General features: G+C 40.2%; 1 protein-coding gene across 2 annotated transcripts in view; it reads right to left on the bottom strand.

The window, feature by feature from the left end:
• Nucleotides 1-19,208, bottom strand: part of ldlrad3 (low density lipoprotein receptor class A domain containing 3) — an 87,558-nt gene that overhangs the window by 48,686 nt on the left and 19,664 nt on the right. For both annotated transcript variants that reach the window (XM_042496802.2, XM_042496801.2), the window contains exon 2: nt 8,280-8,426. In XM_042496802.2, coding sequence (XP_042352736.1) covers nt 8,280-8,426 — 147 coding nt within the window. The remainder of the gene's footprint in view (nt 1-8,279; nt 8,427-19,208) is intronic.

The raw sequence follows: 19,208 nt of genomic DNA, 5'->3' as shown, positions 1-19,208 counted from the left end.
GAAGCAAGGGCATATAGTGAGAAAGCAGCGAGTGATCTGTCAGATAATAGCAGCGCTGCAATATTCATCACAGCAAGCAACGTGCTGCTAAAATTGCCTTGTTTGAACTGGTAGTGCCCAACATTGCATCGTGATATGACAAGGCCTCATTTCATATTCTTTTGAAGATTTCCATGCAATCATTTTTGCCTAATTTGTGACTATTGATCGGAGAAGGATAGCATTCAATCTAAAAGAGAAAGCTTGAAGAGGAAAAAAAGACAGCAGGAGACTGAATCAGAGTAAGAGACTGTATGTAAGACCCTAATCAATATTTCATCCCTGTGCCTTGGTATTAATTACAGCAGCTCATTGATCAGTCAGCCATTAAGCACATGGGATGCACCAGACTCAGTCCCATTAAACCTTCCTCTGCTTTCCCAACTTTTCCTGCTATTAGTGCTCCATATTCTCTATATTTTCTTCTTCCCACTTTTCTTTTCGCTCTCTTGGGCTAAAACAACACAGAAATAGAGACATGCTCCACTCCAAAGCCTCCTTTTTATACAGAGATTGTGCTATAGGGCTGCTACAAAGTCCCCTCTTAACACTTTTAGATAGCATGCCAGCATTGCAGAAGAAAAAAAGATGTGACAGGCGTGACGTAACACAACAGCATTTGCCTCTAGTGTGACATTTAATATACACATTGGCAGCCCTTTCTTAATTATAATAATTGAATAACATGGTAGTAAGACCACAGAGCTCCTGGACCTCATTGTTATCCCAATTTTTCGACAGTTTCGGCTGCTGTTCTTCTTTGAATTTAGTTGCTAACTGCTATCAGCTGCTTTTTAAATCTCTCACGGTGGGTCGCACACACAATATGCGTCAAAACTTCACACCTGTTCTGCCCATAATCCCATCCTGCCAGCAGTCCCTTCTACATAGACACTGTTCCGATGCTGTTAGTACCTCCCTTGTTGGCTCAAAGTCGAGACAACTCTGTCCCCCCATCCTGCAACCATACCGTTTATAGAGGCCTGCAAGGCTGCATAATGGCGCAATATTACCACTTTGAACAGGCAGTGTAAAAGGGCTTAATTCTACCAAACTCCTCCAATCCCCCCTGCTCTGTCTTCCACTTTGTCCTTCTATAAGTACACACCCACAAAGACATAGACACAAACACATTCTCAGGGCAAAGAACACCTATGCGCAATGAAGCGGAGTGTGAACACAAGACAACAGAAGAACAAAAGCATATCTGTCAGCAGTATATGGCTCTTTTGTGTTTGAGTCAGTGCATTGGTCACTGTTCTTATCGCAATAAACGCACACTCCTAATCGTAGCAACCCCTTCCCTACACATGGTGGGTTTGAGGAATTGGCAGCGTGTGAGCCCCGATATCTAAATCATAACCAATCTATCTCAGGAGCCCTTTTAGCTATTTCCACCCCTGCTGTCAAGCAGAACTTTGTTGTTGATAAGCATTTAGCAGCTCCTTTTGAACTCAGTATCTCATGGGCATTTTGTGGAGGTCAGTACACAGAAAAACAAAAAGCACCATTGATGTTGCTCCAGGCGTTGGCTGTGTTATGACTGCAGAAAGCAATAGCGTGATAATATTCCAGTAATCCAATGAAGTGAATTCATTTTGCTTGTGAATGTTGTGAAGAGCTAACAGGATCAATAAACAGTGCATCGGGTAATGAAAACATCAAATGGTTTTATCCCTGATTGTTATGAAGTATTAATAGACTTTTAAACTAACTGACAAAACATCAGCCCCTTGTGTGGGCCTCCAATTTGTTGTCCCTCCTGTGTGTGTCTCGGTGAATGAATGAAGCACGCCAGGAATGAGAGTCGTTGTATCATGCATGTCACATAATGCACAAATAGGTCAGGTTGCAGCAAATTGTACAGCATACAGAAAGTTTGACTAGTGGCATGAGTCCAAGAATTAATGTCAAAGTTTTGTGATTTTACATTCATAGATAGTTTTGTTTAAAGCAGGATTATCTAACTGTTGCTTAACTGTATGGCCACAACTGACAATTAAAGAATTAGGGTAGGTGCTGAAATGTGTATCTCAAGTAAAGAGGTCAATCATTCAACTAACTGTCTTGGTGATGTCAGTTAAAATGCAGTGGTCACTGTTGCTTTCTTACATTGGCTACCTTTAGCTGCTGATTCTACCAGACAAAATAAGGCTGTTGCAGTAAAACCCTCCAAGTGTACTGAACTGAGTAGGGATTAATTTTATTGCTTATGAATTCAACATCTCGTTTGATGTGAAAGATAGTGTTATTTCCTCTTTAAAAAGTTTCACAAAATGATCTACTATTTCACAAGAAAAGATAACTGAAGTCAGGGGAGAAAAGTATTTTTGAATCTCACCCACAATATTTATCACTGTGTGACTCATCAGATTTATTATGTGAGCCCTTTAAGGGGTCGTTATGTATCCTCATCCAATGTTTTGTGTGATATGTAATGAATTAGCTTTCCACGAGTGATGTAACATACTCATCGGAAAGTTATGAACTTCATACAAAGTTACTTTGGTTAGGTTTGAGAAAGGAAAAATGGTGACAACATATGTTAAAGTAACTCAGAGTTCACCCGGTTCACACAGCTCTGAAATCCGATTTCCCGGGGGAAAGTCCTGTATTTGCTTGACTCTTGTACCACTCCAACCTGCCTCCTTACACAGACTTTCCATCTTTGTGTTACCTTCTTCTTTACTCCTGTCAGTGCATTGGTCATGATCGCTGCCTTCCTGATTACATGGGTTCTACACAAATTACTGAGTCATGGTTATGTGGATTACATACAAATTGTGGTGCATTACTTTTCTTAGGTATGAGTATGAACAGTGCATGAGAACAACCTGTAGGTCTCGACCATAGCTCTTGAAAGTGCTACAGATATGTTTTTAGCTTTACCCTATCATTATGAAGTACATGGTGATTGCACAAAGCAATGGCTTTAGACCATCTGTGTTTACATTCGTTCCCTATAAGCCTTGCTCTCACAAAGCAATTTTTTCTGCCACTAGGTAAGGTCACCTGGGAAAATGCGGGCTAATTTACGAAGTGCGTCACCATTGGGCAACCAAAACAAGAGGAGGATAGTGCTTTTAATTTCCCCATTAGCTATCAGTATCAATGTAAGTTATTGTAATTTCCCCAGAAGCAGAAATGGCAGATGGTGGAACAACCAAAGTAACTGTGTATACGGTGTTAGTTGCTAGGCTCTGAGGAAAAAGGAAAGCAATCCTTTTTTCTTTGTGACAGTGGCACTAACAATAATACCACTTTGAATTAATACAGTTTGTGATGTCATGGGGTATAAAGTCTGAAGCAGCTTTACAGACAACGAATGGGAGCCTGATTTTGTGGACCCACACAATGTTTGTTTTCTCTTTTATACCCAAATGAGCATTGTAGTGTTCTTAGATGAAAGAGAAAATATATCCATACACTCACAACATTCCCTGGCTGCTCTCAGTGTTATATAAAACATCTTTTATTTATTGTCTCTGGAGCAGCTCAAGACTTCATACCCTATGACACCGCAAATTTTAGTTTTAGTTCACTTTAGTTTTTGGATTTGGGAAAGCGCTGTTCATGTTTATTTTACTTTTTGGACTGTCTTAGACCTTAGAAATAACATGTATGAATTTTATAAATGGGCATTGTTCCCCTTTAAGAAACGGGGGGCTCAACCAGCATCATTCTATTTGTGACTGGAAATCCAAGATAACAGATAATGTCATTTCAATATTGAGCAAGTGGCAAAACAGGCACATTAGCCTTGATTAAAGACTTGCAAACTGTTTTTGCATTTTGAGCAGGATATGAGAAGATGAGCATCTCTTCTGCATTGTGCATAAAAGCCATTGGGCCTGCTGATGGCCCTTAAGGAGTAAAAGTTAAACTTACACAGAAGTTTGAAAGTGTAGAATTCTGAATACATGAACTCCTCCTCACAGAGAGGCCATGGCCTCCGCCTGCAGGTCCGCTAGTTCATAACAGTAATTTCTGTGAAATGTGCTTCTCTGTCTTTGCTCTCTTGCCAACTGTTCCCCTTGTCTTTGATTCCCCACTTCTTGCTTTATACATAATGTCCACTCACCCTTTCGGCCCCACTACGCATCTCTCCTCTCTCGCCTGCTCGTGCCCTGCCCAGACAAGGGCAAAGAGGCTAATCCTGGCTCTGAGGCCCAGTAAGCTCAGTCAGCTCTCCTCCTTCTCTCCTCTGTCAGGATCCATTTCGTCTAACACTCTCCCAGGCTGTCGTTACGGACACCAGAGAGCAGGGTGGTACTTTTGACCTCATTGTGTGAGGAATTAGTCAGCAGCCTGTCTCTGAATCATTGCTTGAAAACCCCTCAGACCTGCCAACAAATATACATACAAGCACACCCACATAGAGCAGATGCTCAATTCCAGAGATACTTTATGAACAACTGATATGTTTTCATCGAAATTCAGTAACATGGTGCAAACCAGAGGTTAGGCCAAAAAAAATAAATAAAAAAATTGGACTTGATTAAAACGATCTGTAGGGGGGTCCTGGCCTTGCACAGCAGGACAGTAATACAATAAGCTGCATCTTTAATGCAATAAGACTCTGGCTGAAGATATTACATCCCTTCTCTCAGCCCAGACTGTTATTTAAGAGCCTGCAAAAAGTATTTACATGACTCAAGTTGACCCTTGTGCTAGAGGGGACCGGGAGAACAAACAAACAAGAGAGGAGCAGCAGGGCTTGGGAGGGGAGGAGAAGCCTGTCTTTTCTGGGTGAATAAACATTCCCCTGACCAACAGAGAGACAATTCCTGGCCTATGAGGCATAACAGACTGGGACATATCTACAATAGGGAAATAAATAAAGGTGAGAAAATGCACACCGGGTTTGCATGATTCAATTCTGACCTTCTTCACCCACAGATAGCAATGGAATAAAAATATACCCAGGTCAACAAAAAAGGCAGAAAGAAAATTTTTCTACTGGTAAAAAAAATGAAAGTCTGCCAGATGGTGTCATTGTAAGTTCATGTGTGGGTGGTTTGGTCTTGCGAAGCACTGTTCTCATTGAACCAATGCATCCTTGTCTATGCAAGTGAGTGTGCTTTGCAAAACTGCAATCAAGTTTTACAGATTTCACACAGATGCAAAAGAAAATTGATTTCTTCATGTTCCACCAAGTAATTTGCAAATCCGAATTGATTTGTTCTCCTTTGTGTTTCGCCGTTAGCTACATGGTTTCCAAAAACAAAAATCTCATTAATGAGACACCAGGGAGATGTCACCACATACAGTATGACCTTTACCTCGGGCCCTGCATAAGTATTCCTTGGATCAGAGACACCCACATCAGCACAATCTGCTGGCTAAACAGCGGGGGCTTACAGGGATCTACTCTCTAACTACAGCTGTCTTCTTGTGCAAATGGACATGCTAAAAATAGAGACTGGTTCTGGAGCAAAAGTAGTGTGAGAGAATTTTATAAGTTCACAACATAGACTATACATGAAGATGGACAACGTGTCTCCAACTCCTTCAACTGTGAAGACTAAATAGCCGAGAAACGGCCACTGACCTATTCCACTGGTGTCATCATTTGGGGACAGTTTGCACAGTAGCAATCTCTGTGGTATCCAGTTTTTGTCCATACACCCATTCGACCAATTCTGAGCAGTGGCACTGATCGCGAGCACACTGACTGGCACACATAGCTAACAATCATGGCATCAAACAACCTTTTTATAGCTTTAAATAACTAATTTTACCATACTTATCAGAAACAAACCCCTGTACAAACATCAAATGTAGTCTACGAGGCATCGCCACAGTCTATGAGTCAGAGCAGAGAACACTGGTCAGGTCCAGCCCCTGCTCCTCCCCAGCTATTCCAAATATGGTCACTTCTGGCTCCAAAGAACCCACATGACGACGTCCAAAATGCCAAACTCAAGGCTTCACAACAGTGGGCCAATGGTTATTGTAATAGCAGCTACATCCATTATTTATACAATCAACATGTTTAATGATCTCATCTCTGGTCCTTTAAAATTAACTAATTAGGTCAAAAATTGGTTTAAAAAAAGCTATAAACATCTACATTGATGGACAATTAAAATACATATTCTTGGAGACCAGACAGAGGGCACCTGGCCATATTACAGATAGGAGGAAATTCAATATCCTGTGATGGTCAACACTGCTCTGCCTCCATGGTAATGAAGGACACTAGTCAGACATCATCAGATACACCGTGTGATTTCCTACGTGGTGATATAAAGGTAAAAAAACAAGTCAGTCTGCTAGCAGTATCCCACTAAATAAAAGTATTTGTACTATTTTCTGAAAAGTCTACATTGAAACGCACTGTTTATGTAGCTCAATGACAGAAGGAGAATAAACTAAGTCAACAAACTGTCTTTCAAGTTGGCAAATTTACCATCTCCCTCTGTTTTATACATATATATATATATATATATTACTGTGAGTGTGTGGTTTTTCTTAGAGGGGGGTGTCTAATTATGATTCTACTTGCAGAGAATACAGTACTGCAGTCTCAAAGCTTCCAGGCATTGTGTTCTCCTCAGATAATAGACATCCAGACAGAACTCCTGCTGTAGCCACCATAATGAGTCTCCTTCCCTGACTCCCTTGTCCCCCCACCCCCTCCCTCCGCCTGTCTGTCTGTCTGTGTGTCTGTCCCTGCAGAGCCCCTAATGGAGCCAGAGGTCTGTCTGAGGATTTTTGTGAAGCAGTTGCCGGAGATATCGACTGACAACTAGCCATCTATTTGAGGATAATAAGGCCCACTTATGCCAGAGCAGATAATGTAGACGTCGACAACAAACACAAATAGTCCTCTGACAAGCAGAGAGGCGAGGCTGACTGTGATGCTTTATGATAACTTGCTTTTTATCTTTAGCGGTATAGCATGTAGTGTCAGCAGCAGACAAAAAAGTCTTGCTCGTCTGTGGGTTCAAAGTGAAAGTACTTGAGTTACATTTGATTGAGGGTGTAGGAGGCCGACACACAAACTGTGATTTGATTAAACAGGAACACTTAATGTATCTGCTCCTGATGCAATTAGTCCAAATACATTGGGATATTATTTTTCTAAGTCTGACAGTTGCTGACAGTTTAAGGCCATTGAGTGATGTGAATCTGGGGCACAAAACCCATCCATCTTAGCAGTATAAGGCTTTCTTGAAGTTACGGGGATGTCAGTAGTGAAGGTGTATTAAAGAATATAGTTTGGGACAGCACTTGAAATGTTCTTTGCTACATATATATAATTTAAAATGGCCGAGGCATTACAAACTAAGAAGACTGATGACTGCAAAGTTTGGCAATGCGGGCTGTGTGTGACTGTGTTGGCATGCCATGGGACAAAACTTTGTCAAGAGCAGTCTGCCTGTTCCCTGAGCTGCCAACAAGAGGGAACAGTGAGAGAAGTGACTGCTGGAGGAGGAGAGGAGGAGAAAAGAAGAAAGTGAGAAGGGTGACAGAACGGAGAAAGAAACATATGTGATTTTTTTGGCAGGGAATTAGCTGGGTAAAAAAAAAAGAAAGAAAAAAAATCGTTGCAAGAAAAGGGTTATGCTTTTCTAATTGGAAACAAGCCTCTGTGAAGCAAATTACAAGCCAAAAAGCCAAAAATCATCAGATGAGATAGGCGCAGAGAGGAGTGAAAATGGGAGACGGTTAAAGAGATGAATATACGGGGAGATTGGGGTTTCCATTCAGTGTGGCCAGGCCTCAAAGTCAATCTTCATCAGCAATCCCATCTTTGTGTGGAGGTCTGGCTGAGACGGGAGGGGGAAGAGGAGGAGCAGCAGACCAGAGAGATCAAAGCCAACTAAAAGTGAGGATCAAAACTGAACTATTACTGTAGCCTTACAGTAGAATTATGCATGCGATACTATTTCTGCACGCAGACGTAATCGGCCTTTGCTTTGATGGTATTAAGTTTTGCCCTGGTGCTAAACTGGGGCCGTGGCTCTGGCAGGGAGGAGGAGGGAGGCACGCTTGTGGGGGAAGAAGGAAGGATTGAGGAAGGAAGTCCATTTAAATTGGCAGAGAATTAGGCTTAAAAGGCCCTTATGGCTCTATGTGTAGGTCTATGTATGTTTGTGATTGCGAGAGAGTTCAGGAGTTGAGAAGACATGACATGACTCTAAATAGGCAATCGAGCTTCATTGCTTTAAAGCACAGTTCAGGGCTGGAGAAAAAAAAAAAAGATTTGATAACGGAGTCTAAACTGGACTTACGACAGCCTTTCTCGTCGCTCTTGTCAAAGCAGTCGGGCAATCCGTCGCACTGCCACCCACCTGGGACACACTTCCCATCTCCACACATGAAATTTCCAGGGATATTGCACTCTGTGGTGAAGTTATTCCCTGGGAGCAGCTGGCTCTCTGATTGATAAACAGATACAGGAAGAGAGAGAGAGAGAGAGAGAGAGAGAGAGAGAGAGAGAGAGAGAGAGAGAGAGAGAGAGAGAGAGAGGACAACAAGAAAGATTATTACAATCTGATTATTACAATCTGACTCCATGAAGAAATTAAACAGGTGGAGGGATATTGCATTGCAGCGATATTCATCAACACAGTCAAAATGGAAGAACAAGTTATTATCTCCATTCTCTAAAGATAGAAAAATAATAAAGGCAGTGGCTCTCTTTAAAAAGCTATATCAATCTACGGGCAAATAAACAGAGGACAATCTCATGAATACAAAAGCAGAGGAGGTCATTCAGTGTTAACAGTATTGTGGGCGTACGCATCAAGTCTAGAGCTGGGCAGTACCATAATCGGGCCGATAAGGAAACAAACACCAAAGAACGCTCACATACAAACAAAGCACATAGTTGTGTCTTGGACACAGATGCACAGATAGGCACACACAGACCGGAAATAAACGCATTCAGCAGAAAGCATGTGCCCCGAGTCCGTTCGGGGCATTTCTAGTTGACGCAGTGCAGCTGCGGTATAATGGGCTGGAATGTGAAACATGGCCTTTTGGCTGAGGTTTGACACTATGCGGAGAGCAGTTTAGCTCGTAAACAAAACTATAGGATGGTAATGAGGAGTTCCGGGCAGACCGGGAAACACTTTCATGCTGCATTGCTGAAACTGGGTTCAGCTGGTATAGGCCACTTCATTACACTTAAGAGCAGGACGCAGGAGGTGTACCTGCTGCCAAGAGGTGTAGACTTTTAAGCCTTAAGTGACGGCGTGGTTAACCACTAAAGTGACTGACTGGGTCACACTATATATATCTCTCTTTCTTAGAGGGTGTTGTTACATATTATCCTTTCTAACACACCAACATATTTCATAAGGTTGCAAAGAGATCAAATATATCCTATTAGTGCTGTTTAAAGAGAAGATGCTGTTTCAGTTCCTCCAATATTTCAAAATAAAGCAGATAAATGAATTCACTTTGTGCAGGCTTTGTCTTCTCTATTTAATCATAACAGAGACACATCCTCCACGCGGCTGCATTCATTACTTAGGAATCCACTGCACTACAGTACAAATAGAAAACGTTTGACCTTTAAGTGTTTGTGAATTCAAAACCGGAGCTCACAGGTTCACAGTTAGTTGATATTCACTTAGTAGATGTAGCCAGTTCCCAGAGTACCGCTGACACATTGAAATCATCTGTTCTTACATCATCCCTCCACTGCTGCCCTTTTACCACAGCAGGTTGTGGAAACCATGTATAGATCCTCTCATAAATGAGACGGCACGACCCTTCTGATCCTCTGCGGGGATGATGCAAACTCCTCTTTTGTCTCTTGCAATATACAGAATGAAAAGTGAAGGATAAAGAGAAAAGGCTTTGTAATTTATGGAGACTGGAAAGCATTTCAATTATCATTTCTTATTAGTGGGAGGAACCATCAAACGCAACTTTCGACAAATTTGTGCAATGAAAACTGTTAGGTATAATTGATTAATGCCTTCACAAAACTAAGGAAGTAGGCATTTAGTGTAGAAAATGTTACTTATATTGCAACCTACTTTCATTATGCTATGTTGGAGTAGAGTTAAGAGAATGAATGTTTAATATTTAGAGCTTTCAAAAAAATTTTATTAAATAAATTATTTTTGCATTTCAAAACAGTGTTGAAGTACATTTTGAAATGGTAAAGCAATTTACCAGCTTGTTTTTATTAGTTAATTATCAATTAAATGACAGCAAAAAGACTGAATGTGACTAGCATAAAGTAGCCATGTCTGTAAAGGGGAGGCCCATGGGTTCCCATAAAACCCATTTTCATTCAGATAGCTTGAGGTCAGAGGTCAAGGCATCCCTGTGAAATGGCCATGCTGTTTTTCCATCGCCAACATTTAGACTAACTTTGGAGCGCTATATCACCCCCACTCCTCAGAAGCTAGCTTTCAAACTCAGCCTGGTACAGCCTCTTAAAGTCAGGAGTGTTGGCCTGTGATTAACACAATTTAAAAATATACAATAAAATACCTTTTTTTTTTAAAAAAAAAAAACAACATTATGTACAAATCTTAACTGCATCATGATTGAACTGTTAACACTCACCATATTAATATTAAATTTCTTTAGCAGAATAGGATAAACAACATGGGCATAAATTACTATCTGAATGATACAGAGTTTATGGTATTTAAAAAAAAATAAAAAACCAAAGGTTATTGACAAAACATTTCGGGCTGGAGCCCAAGATGCCACAACCATCCCCAACCCCTGCTCCTTCTTTAAACCCAGTGGTGGTGCAGAGACCCATTTTCTAGTAGACAGCAATTTAGCATGGTGAGTCATCCGGGTATATGGAAAAACAACTAAATGCCAATTTTTTGTTATCTATCTGAGAAAACAGCACCACCTTCACACAATCTCCCCTGGCTCATCCCCTCCTGTCCTTGTTTGTTTTGCTCTTCCTGACTAAAGGGACCGACACAGAGATGCACACTTGAGGGAGAAATCAGGAGGCGAGGAGGAACACAGTAACAGTAGAAGTTCATGTCACATATAGAAGGTAAACAATTCAAATCTGAAACTTCCCTCTTGTTTACCAGCTGTATCTGACCATACTGTGCTTTCTTCTCATACTTTGTATGCTATAGATTCCTCAGCAGCCAGCAGCATTCATGAGGGTTCACAGACCCAAAAATAAATGTGATTGAGGACCCTCAATGTCGACAAAACTCCTAAACAAAATACTATGTAAATGTCCATTCAGACCCGCACAGAACAAGCGTAGGAGGGAGCTGTGTAAAATGGCTTCAAAGAGCTGGTGGTTCGAGAGGCATCAGGTTAATTGGACAGTTGCTTTGAGAGCATGAGAGAGAAAGAGAGAGAGCACAGAGAGGGCTGTATGTGTTGTGTGTGCTTGAGAGACGGCCAAAAGGAGTGAATAAAGGAAGGCTGACAGACAGCTCATCTTTCCCCATGAGTCTCTGACACTGCCAATAGCAAACCTTTGCAGCACTTCTTGCATCCAGGTTCCTCTTTTGGCAGGCTCGACACATCTTATTGCAATACCCCTGTCATTCTATCGATGGAGTACAGCGGTTTACCGTCGAGGTAATGAACATGCCCACCTCATTACTACAGTAAGTGTGGCTACACAGCTCACTACAGACTCCTCTATGAGCTTGTTAACAGAATAATAACACACTGCTGTTCTCTGTAGGAACTGTGGCACTCCCACAGTCACCTGGGGCACTTTAATGGACATGACGGTGTCCATGCACAGTGACTCACTCATTTATCCTATATGCTTTTAACTATGATGTTGTGGATATCTCGGGACATTATGCGCAGCTGCACAAAACTGCTGTGTACAACTGTGGTCACAGCGGGTGTGTGAGGGAGAATTGGAGGAGATAAGGCAGGGATGACGCTGGACGTCTGTGTATCTTGCTGGGGGAAGTGTAGACCAATTACTCAGGGTAAATATTGACTATACTATCCTTGCCTCTGCACACCCATCCTCTTCCTCCCACCCTTTCCCCACCCTCCACCATGCTTGTGTCCACTAAGGCCCCATTTAGACTGTTAAACCATAGAGCATGGAATCTTTCCGGCATCAGCTGGATTTTTTTTTTGTAATTAGCATTTCCATTTGCACTCCTTCCATAAAGTTTCACTAGTTCACTCAGGGTGAAATTCTTCCCTCTCTTTTCTTCCCAGCTGCTGCTGCTGGTACTGTATATATAGAGTGCACGCCTCTTACCTCAATTATAATTTGAAACAAAAACGAACTCCCAGCATAAACACAAGTCTAATTTCCCAGTGGTTCTGAATAATACTGAAATTACATTAGGAATATTTCTTGCAATATTTTCCAAAGGCAAAAATCATCCCTAATGCAATCTTTCCTCGCCTAATGTTGAGTCATAAGTGACATGCAGTATGAGCACGACTGCTGTGCTGTGTTAGATTATATTTAGAACATAAGGGCACTAATGAAAGCAAACATTTCTCATATTTATGCAAAGTTTAAAAATCCCCTCCAGATATTTTTAAGACAGAAAAAAGTTCAACTGCCTTGTTCAAAATTCTTAAAATTACATAAACTCTTCCATCATTAGAAATCCAGGGTTTTGAATATGTACGTACGTCTTGATCCAAAAGTTTAAATGTGGAACACACATATATATATATATATATATACAGTATATGTGAGTCTAATTTGTATATACACATAAATACATTTACACATATATTTAAATAATATTTTTCCTATACTGCTCTGACACGTCTGAGTCTCAGTGCTTTCCACAATAGTTCAGCTCACACTTTAAATTGCAAATTTTAAGTTGCACGCTGGACAATGATTGGCTTCCAGACTAGTTATGATATCATAAAGTCCTGCTTGTGTGTTAGATTTAAGGTAAGCAAAGAGAAACCCTCCTCCCTCAGCAGAATGTGAAAACAGCCTTCTAATGTCAAACTCTGCACATACATCATTCTGCACAGTGAAGGTCAAACATCCAGGAGAAGTAACAAAACACAAGGCACATTTTTAAGGGTACTACGTGCAGACTTTGACCACTAGTAGTGGTACAGAGCAATGTTATTACCAGAAGGTTTTGTTCACACATGAACACGTGAACACACATGCCTTCATCCAATTTCAAGCTATTTGTCTACGTAACAGTTGGTGGTCTAATGTACAAGTAAATTTAGTGATGCAAAACAAGCAAGAAGACTGCAAACTAGCAAAGATAGATCTAAAAGCCATTCAATGTATTTGTCCAGAGAGTAACACTTCAAAAAAAAATTAAGAAAAAAAAACACACTTCGTTTGTTTACAAGAAATCTCCTCAGGGCATCTTTAATCTTAGCAGGCAGTTCTGGGTTAAAGCGAGGAATAAATTCTAACTCATCCCACACTGAAATAAAATCATGAAATTAATATATTGCAGATGGGTCTGGTTCTTGATGTCTGCATATCTCCTGGGTATATGATTTTCATATTTACTTTTAAACCTGATTAATTTTTTCATAAGTGGAATTGGAAAGCAACAACCTCTATAAGGATTGTCAATTATTCAATATCTTTGACCACTGTTGCCCATTTGAATGACAAAAAAAATGAAGTCAATGCAGAAATGGCAAGCTTCCAACTGTTATTTCATGATTATCCATGGGTACACTTCATACATAGTGATTCTGGTAATGGCAGCCTGGAGACGTCAGTACACCCTAAGCAATTCTCTAAATATGCAAACACGGGCTGTGCAAGGCAGACTACAGTCTAGCCACCCACACAAATACGTTTATACGAAATGTTTGAAAGCCATCCCGACATTGGACAGCTAATTTGGTAATCAAATCTGTATCACTGTCAAGAGAGCCTATTGAAAATTCACAATTAAACTTTAACTGGCTTCTAATGGTTCTTGTATTTTTACTATATTGTCACAGTCCTGGGACGGGTGCAGAAAACAAGGTAGTAGTGCAAGTAATGTGGACCTAAAGTTCACAAACGCCGGAAACTTTTAGCTGTATGCAATTAGCAAGATATGCTGCAGTTAGTACTACAAGCTGATAAGCGTGCGAGTCAGTCACATTATGGTGAGCACAAATGAAACACCAAGGTGTGCCGGAAGCCCAGTCTGCAGGTTCCTGGACAGCTACAACAGCGACAAGGAGAGAGCAGTATATAAGACAAGGACAGTGTGTTGGCTTTCCCACTCTTGTATATGAATACGAATGGAAACACATCAAACAGGCTGGATTTGTAGATCACCAAGATCATACATGTTTGGGTGCTTTGGATGTTTAAATAAAGCCTAGGTGGAACTGATGGAAACACTCTTTTTAATGTGCAAGTTTTTTCTTTCTATGTATTTTTGTAGTTTCAGTTTCATGACATAAATATTTGTCTCATTCTTACAGCCTGTTGTGACCTACTGCATTTTAGAAAAGTGTTTCTTCAGCATTCGTAAAGTGTAATACAGAAGCATTTTAAATGTTCCTTATGCTTATAATGAGAATAGTTCACCAAAGTTGCAAGTGGGCAAAATGTCCCCTGCAAGGGGACTTTGTCTGTCATTAACACTTGCATGACTGCCCATTTAAAACAAATGAAAAGAAAAGTATCCCTATGCATTTTAGTTTTTTCTGCTGTACAGAACTTGCACTGAACTGTGGATGTTTTGGGCTGTTACACCCCTGATGACCCTTCTGTATTGGTCTGGATGTAACTGCTGCTACAAAACTCTCCCAATACAGAAAGAGAGAGAAAAGTGCTGTGTGGAGGTGGGGAGGACTAAAAAAATATGCTATGAGGAGTTAACAGAACAGTATGTAAAGAGTTTCAGCTTTTAAACAATAGCAAGCTGAAACTTGCTATTGTGGATATATAGCTGGACAAGGAGTCACATGGGACATGTGTGGAAGAAAAAGGTAGAAGGGGAATAAAAAAGAAAAAGCGAGTTGGACAGTAACATTATTTTCTACCCTCAGATTCCTAGTGATAGCCGGTCTAAGCAAGTTCTATTCCCTGTGCTCTGCGCATGAAAGGTCAGTGATATAAATCTATATCTGAGATGACTATTGGCTTGGCTGTTACTGCTTTAACCCCATCTTCCTCAGCAGGCTTAGATATCTGACCTGCATTGATTAGCCCTGGGTGAAAGGTTGAGCCTTCAGATTGAAACAGAAACAGAAAATTGATTGAGCTGCCTTTGTATACTTTGTAAGCTACAGCAGAAGTCAAAGTAATACTAGCAGGCATCACAATAAAATATTTATCGATGGGAGTTGTTCTCTTGAGGAAAAATAAAGTTTTTGTCTTTAGAAATAGTCCCTCTTTCTCATCACCATCACTATCATTTTTCAGAGCCTGTTTGTCCTCAATTTAAAACAGTCTCAAAAGAGCAAGTCAAGTTACATTACAGCCTGATAATGTCAATATAAACATGGACGGCAGGGCCTGCTTGTGTTAGAGGATCAGGGAGGATTGAATCGATATGGCCAGGCTGTGAACAAAAACTAGCTTTTTCAGGGTTCAAGGATAGAAACTTATTTTTCAATTACACACCACTCTTAATGGGCTGGCCACACAAGAGGGCTGTGAAGCGCAGCGGGTGGTGGAGGTGATTTGGCTGTTTCTTTCATTGTGTGTGTGTGTGTGTGTGTGTGTGTGTGTGTGTGTGTGTGTGTGTGTGTGTGTGTGTGTGTGTGTGTGTGTGTGTGTGTGTGTGTGTGGCAGAGATAGAGAGAAAGAAAGAAGGCGCTTCCCAGAGAGAGGAAAGGATTCTCCATCCTTTTCCTTCGGCTCACTGAAGCGACCAGTATAAATAAGCGCAAGTGTAAAGAACCTGGTCTGCATCAATTAAAGACACCCTACGGACAGACAGACACACAGGCAGGCCAGCATAAGCACAGAGCAACAGAGCAAGTAAGGCCTTAATGGGGAGAGATGGAGAAAAGGGCAGTCATGCATGAAGAAAAAGACAGTAAAACCCAAATAATAGCAGCCACATTTAGGACTGTGCCTCTTTTCAGCCGCTGTTCAGCCTTTTTCAACCTCTAACAGCCACATGGAAACCATTCCTGTCAATCTGTGTGTTAGAGGAAGGGAGGCCACAGGCTTCATCACCTGCTATGTTGTCACTTTATTTGTGCCTTCAGCTCTTTGCATTTGTGTCCTTGACAACAATGCTAAGTGAGCAAGATTCGCAGTTTTACTTTTCAACTTAAAGTGAGAAGAATCCGGCTCTTAAGAGGTGAAGATTATCATTATTACAAACATTTCACATAACCAAATGCATGCTATGCTCACTCATAACCAGATCCCCATAAAATCCACAACGGAGTGTAAATACCTTATGAAGAAAAATACAAAACAAAAGCAGATTATGAACGCAATTAGGCTTTAAAAAAGTGCAAAATCAAAAGTCATTAAGCAGATCTTAAGCCAAGGAAGGCAAATAACACTCACTCACATTACTAACTAAATAGAAAAATAAAAAAATGGGAATAAGCCAAATAACAGCATAGGACCAGGGGAAGTAAATCAAAAGTTTCATTTTTGTTTTTGATAAAGGAAGGGGGCTAATGCTCTATAAACCACATGAAATAATGGATAGTTACCACAAAACAAAATAATAGATGCTGAGTTACTTTGCGTGGACATGACATTTATTTGCATTTATTTGCATTCCCTTAAACTACAATATTCTTCAAGAAAACCTTCGTGATCTAGCACAGTGGGTCTCAGCCTTTTTATGTCAAGAAACCCCAAATTGATACACATTCAGTCAAGGAATCCCTATTTCATAAGATTTCCTTCCTGAAAATATTTTGTTGTTTTAGATCATTAAAACCATCATTTTGCCGTTGTCATCAATAGCTGGGGAGATAACTGTGGATGAAGTGAGACCTATGATCAGGGCTCACTTCAATGATGAATTAAATACTGCAACAAAAAAAGCTAGATTGGTGATTATTACAATGGCTTTCTCAAAAATCCTGCTATATATAAAAATAATAAACTACTACAAGGGAATTAATACCGTCACACTACAAATATTTACAATAATGGCTATATAATGTAAAACACATGCTTTTATTTTTCATGCATGCACCATATTTAACTTCCATTTGTTCCAGTTTTCTTGTACATGCGATGCTGCATCTTGTTTCATGTCATTCTGTGTAAGTTGTGGTGTGGCTCCATGGTACACTCAATATGAAGGCCATATCTTTCACTGTAGCTTTTAATGTGTAGCGCACTCCAAAAATAAGACTTCCTCACAAGAGAAAAATTGTCATGGGGTTGATGTGAGTCAGCCTTGCTGCCACAGCCTCTGTTGTTCCAACAGTAGAGGAACGTTGATATAAGAGGCTGACACAGCTGACATCTTCCCTGCTTCATATTCTTCTCAAATGCAACATGACAACTAGGGCTGGGCGATATGGGGTGACAATTATATTGCGATATTTTTAGGTTATATCTCATATTTTTAAATTTCCTCAAAAGCACTTCATTAATGCTAGAACTGGGTGAAAGAACTGAATATTATAAAATCAAATTCCCTCTTTGATGTGACAATATTGTAGGAGTGACGATTGGTACTTTGAGAAAATATTAACACAGTTCTCATTTTTTTCCATTTTCCTATAAAATCAGGAAAAAAACACTATTTATTCCATATCACAATATATCCAATATCTAAGACAATATACAGTCTCATATCTCAGTGTGATAATTCCAGATGTAGTCTTTTTTTTACATTTATTCACATGCACAATCATCCACATTTAAGTATAAGTGTCACTGACACAGCTATGGACACAGTAGAACTGGTGGCTTCAGCTTTACAACAAAGCCCAACAAGGCAACTGAGTAATCCTACAGGTTTTAAACAAATCCCAGATTTAGTCAGTTTTATAAAGCAAATCTATGGAGGTGAAAACAAAAAGCACATACACTTGTCTGATAAAAACAAATCAAATGTCTGATAAAATCATGCACTTCTTTGCAGTGTTGTAATACTCAAGATTGGTCCTGATCTTGAGACCAGTCTCAGGACCACTTTGTCTCATCTCGGACTCGACTGTATTTTTAATCATCTTGTCTTTGTCTCAGTTAGGACTTTATTAGAAGACCAGTCAAAACCACAACTGTGGGGATATTACTTCATTGCCTGTGCAAAAAAAAATTAACGTTCAATAAAGTTGATTACAGCTCTTTGGTGTTTGTATCTGTATGCTCACTGAAAACATTTCTCAAAATAAAACGGTAAGTAAATGGTAATAAAATGGTAAGTGTGTCATGCACTGTGGGACTCGCCCTGCCTTGGTCTTGATCTTGATCTTGACTTGGTCTAAAATCCTTATAGTTTTGCTCGTGTCACAGTCTCGACACACTCTGGTCTCAGTGATGACTTGGTCTCAGTAGTTGGTCTAGACTACAACACTGCTACTTTGTAACACTATGGCAGGTGCAGTGGGTAAGTTAAACATGTGAGTAGCTCTCCAAAACCTAAAGAACAATACAGAAAAGTCAGGGTAACAACTCTCTCACCTCAACTTTCACTTCCAAATTAAGTGCCTTAAATAAAACTAAACCATTGGTGAAGCAATGATGATCAAAACTGTGAAGACAGTTTAAAAAAAACGTTGTCAACATGGGTCACCCAAGCAGTGCTGAGACCAAATCATCTCTGCCTCTGCTACACTAGCTAGCTTTATTAGCAGTGACAGCTGTAAGCACACAGTTTGTTATGAAATCCTGATCATCACTGTCCTAAAAGTCAGAAAATGAGAATGTTATACTGTTCCAAGGCGGCATGGTTTGTCATTTTTAATCACATCATAAGCTGCAGGCTTTTTTCAGGGGGGGTTTAGTAATAGACACATATTGATCTCTCATCTGGTCATCACCACTTGTATTTACTAAGGAAGAAAAAAGAAGTCAGTCAGCCAGACAGACAGATAGCTGAAGTTTATTGTGCTCTTAATTTGTAAAGCTTGTCAACTGATGAGATTTTGTTTATGATTCACAAATTAAGATTTAGTATGGAGGTCAAAGACTGAGGACAAATGCCATTAGATATCTAAAACTTATTGGACAAAGACAAATGAGCCACAGATCCATAATATCAGTGCTTGTTCCATCGTTCAACATACACATGCTCCATCTAAGTCATTCACAATCAGCTTTAATGCTAAACTCTGTTATCTATGCTATA

This window comes from Plectropomus leopardus, chromosome 7 (genome assembly GCF_026936395.1).
Source record: "Plectropomus leopardus strain MGB_pleo_1.0 chromosome 7, ASM2693639v1, whole genome shotgun sequence".
NCBI lineage: Eukaryota > Metazoa > Chordata > Actinopteri > Perciformes > Serranidae > Plectropomus > Plectropomus leopardus.
The sequence above is the reverse complement of the archived record's forward strand: the minus strand, read 5'-3'. Positions and strand labels throughout refer to the sequence as shown.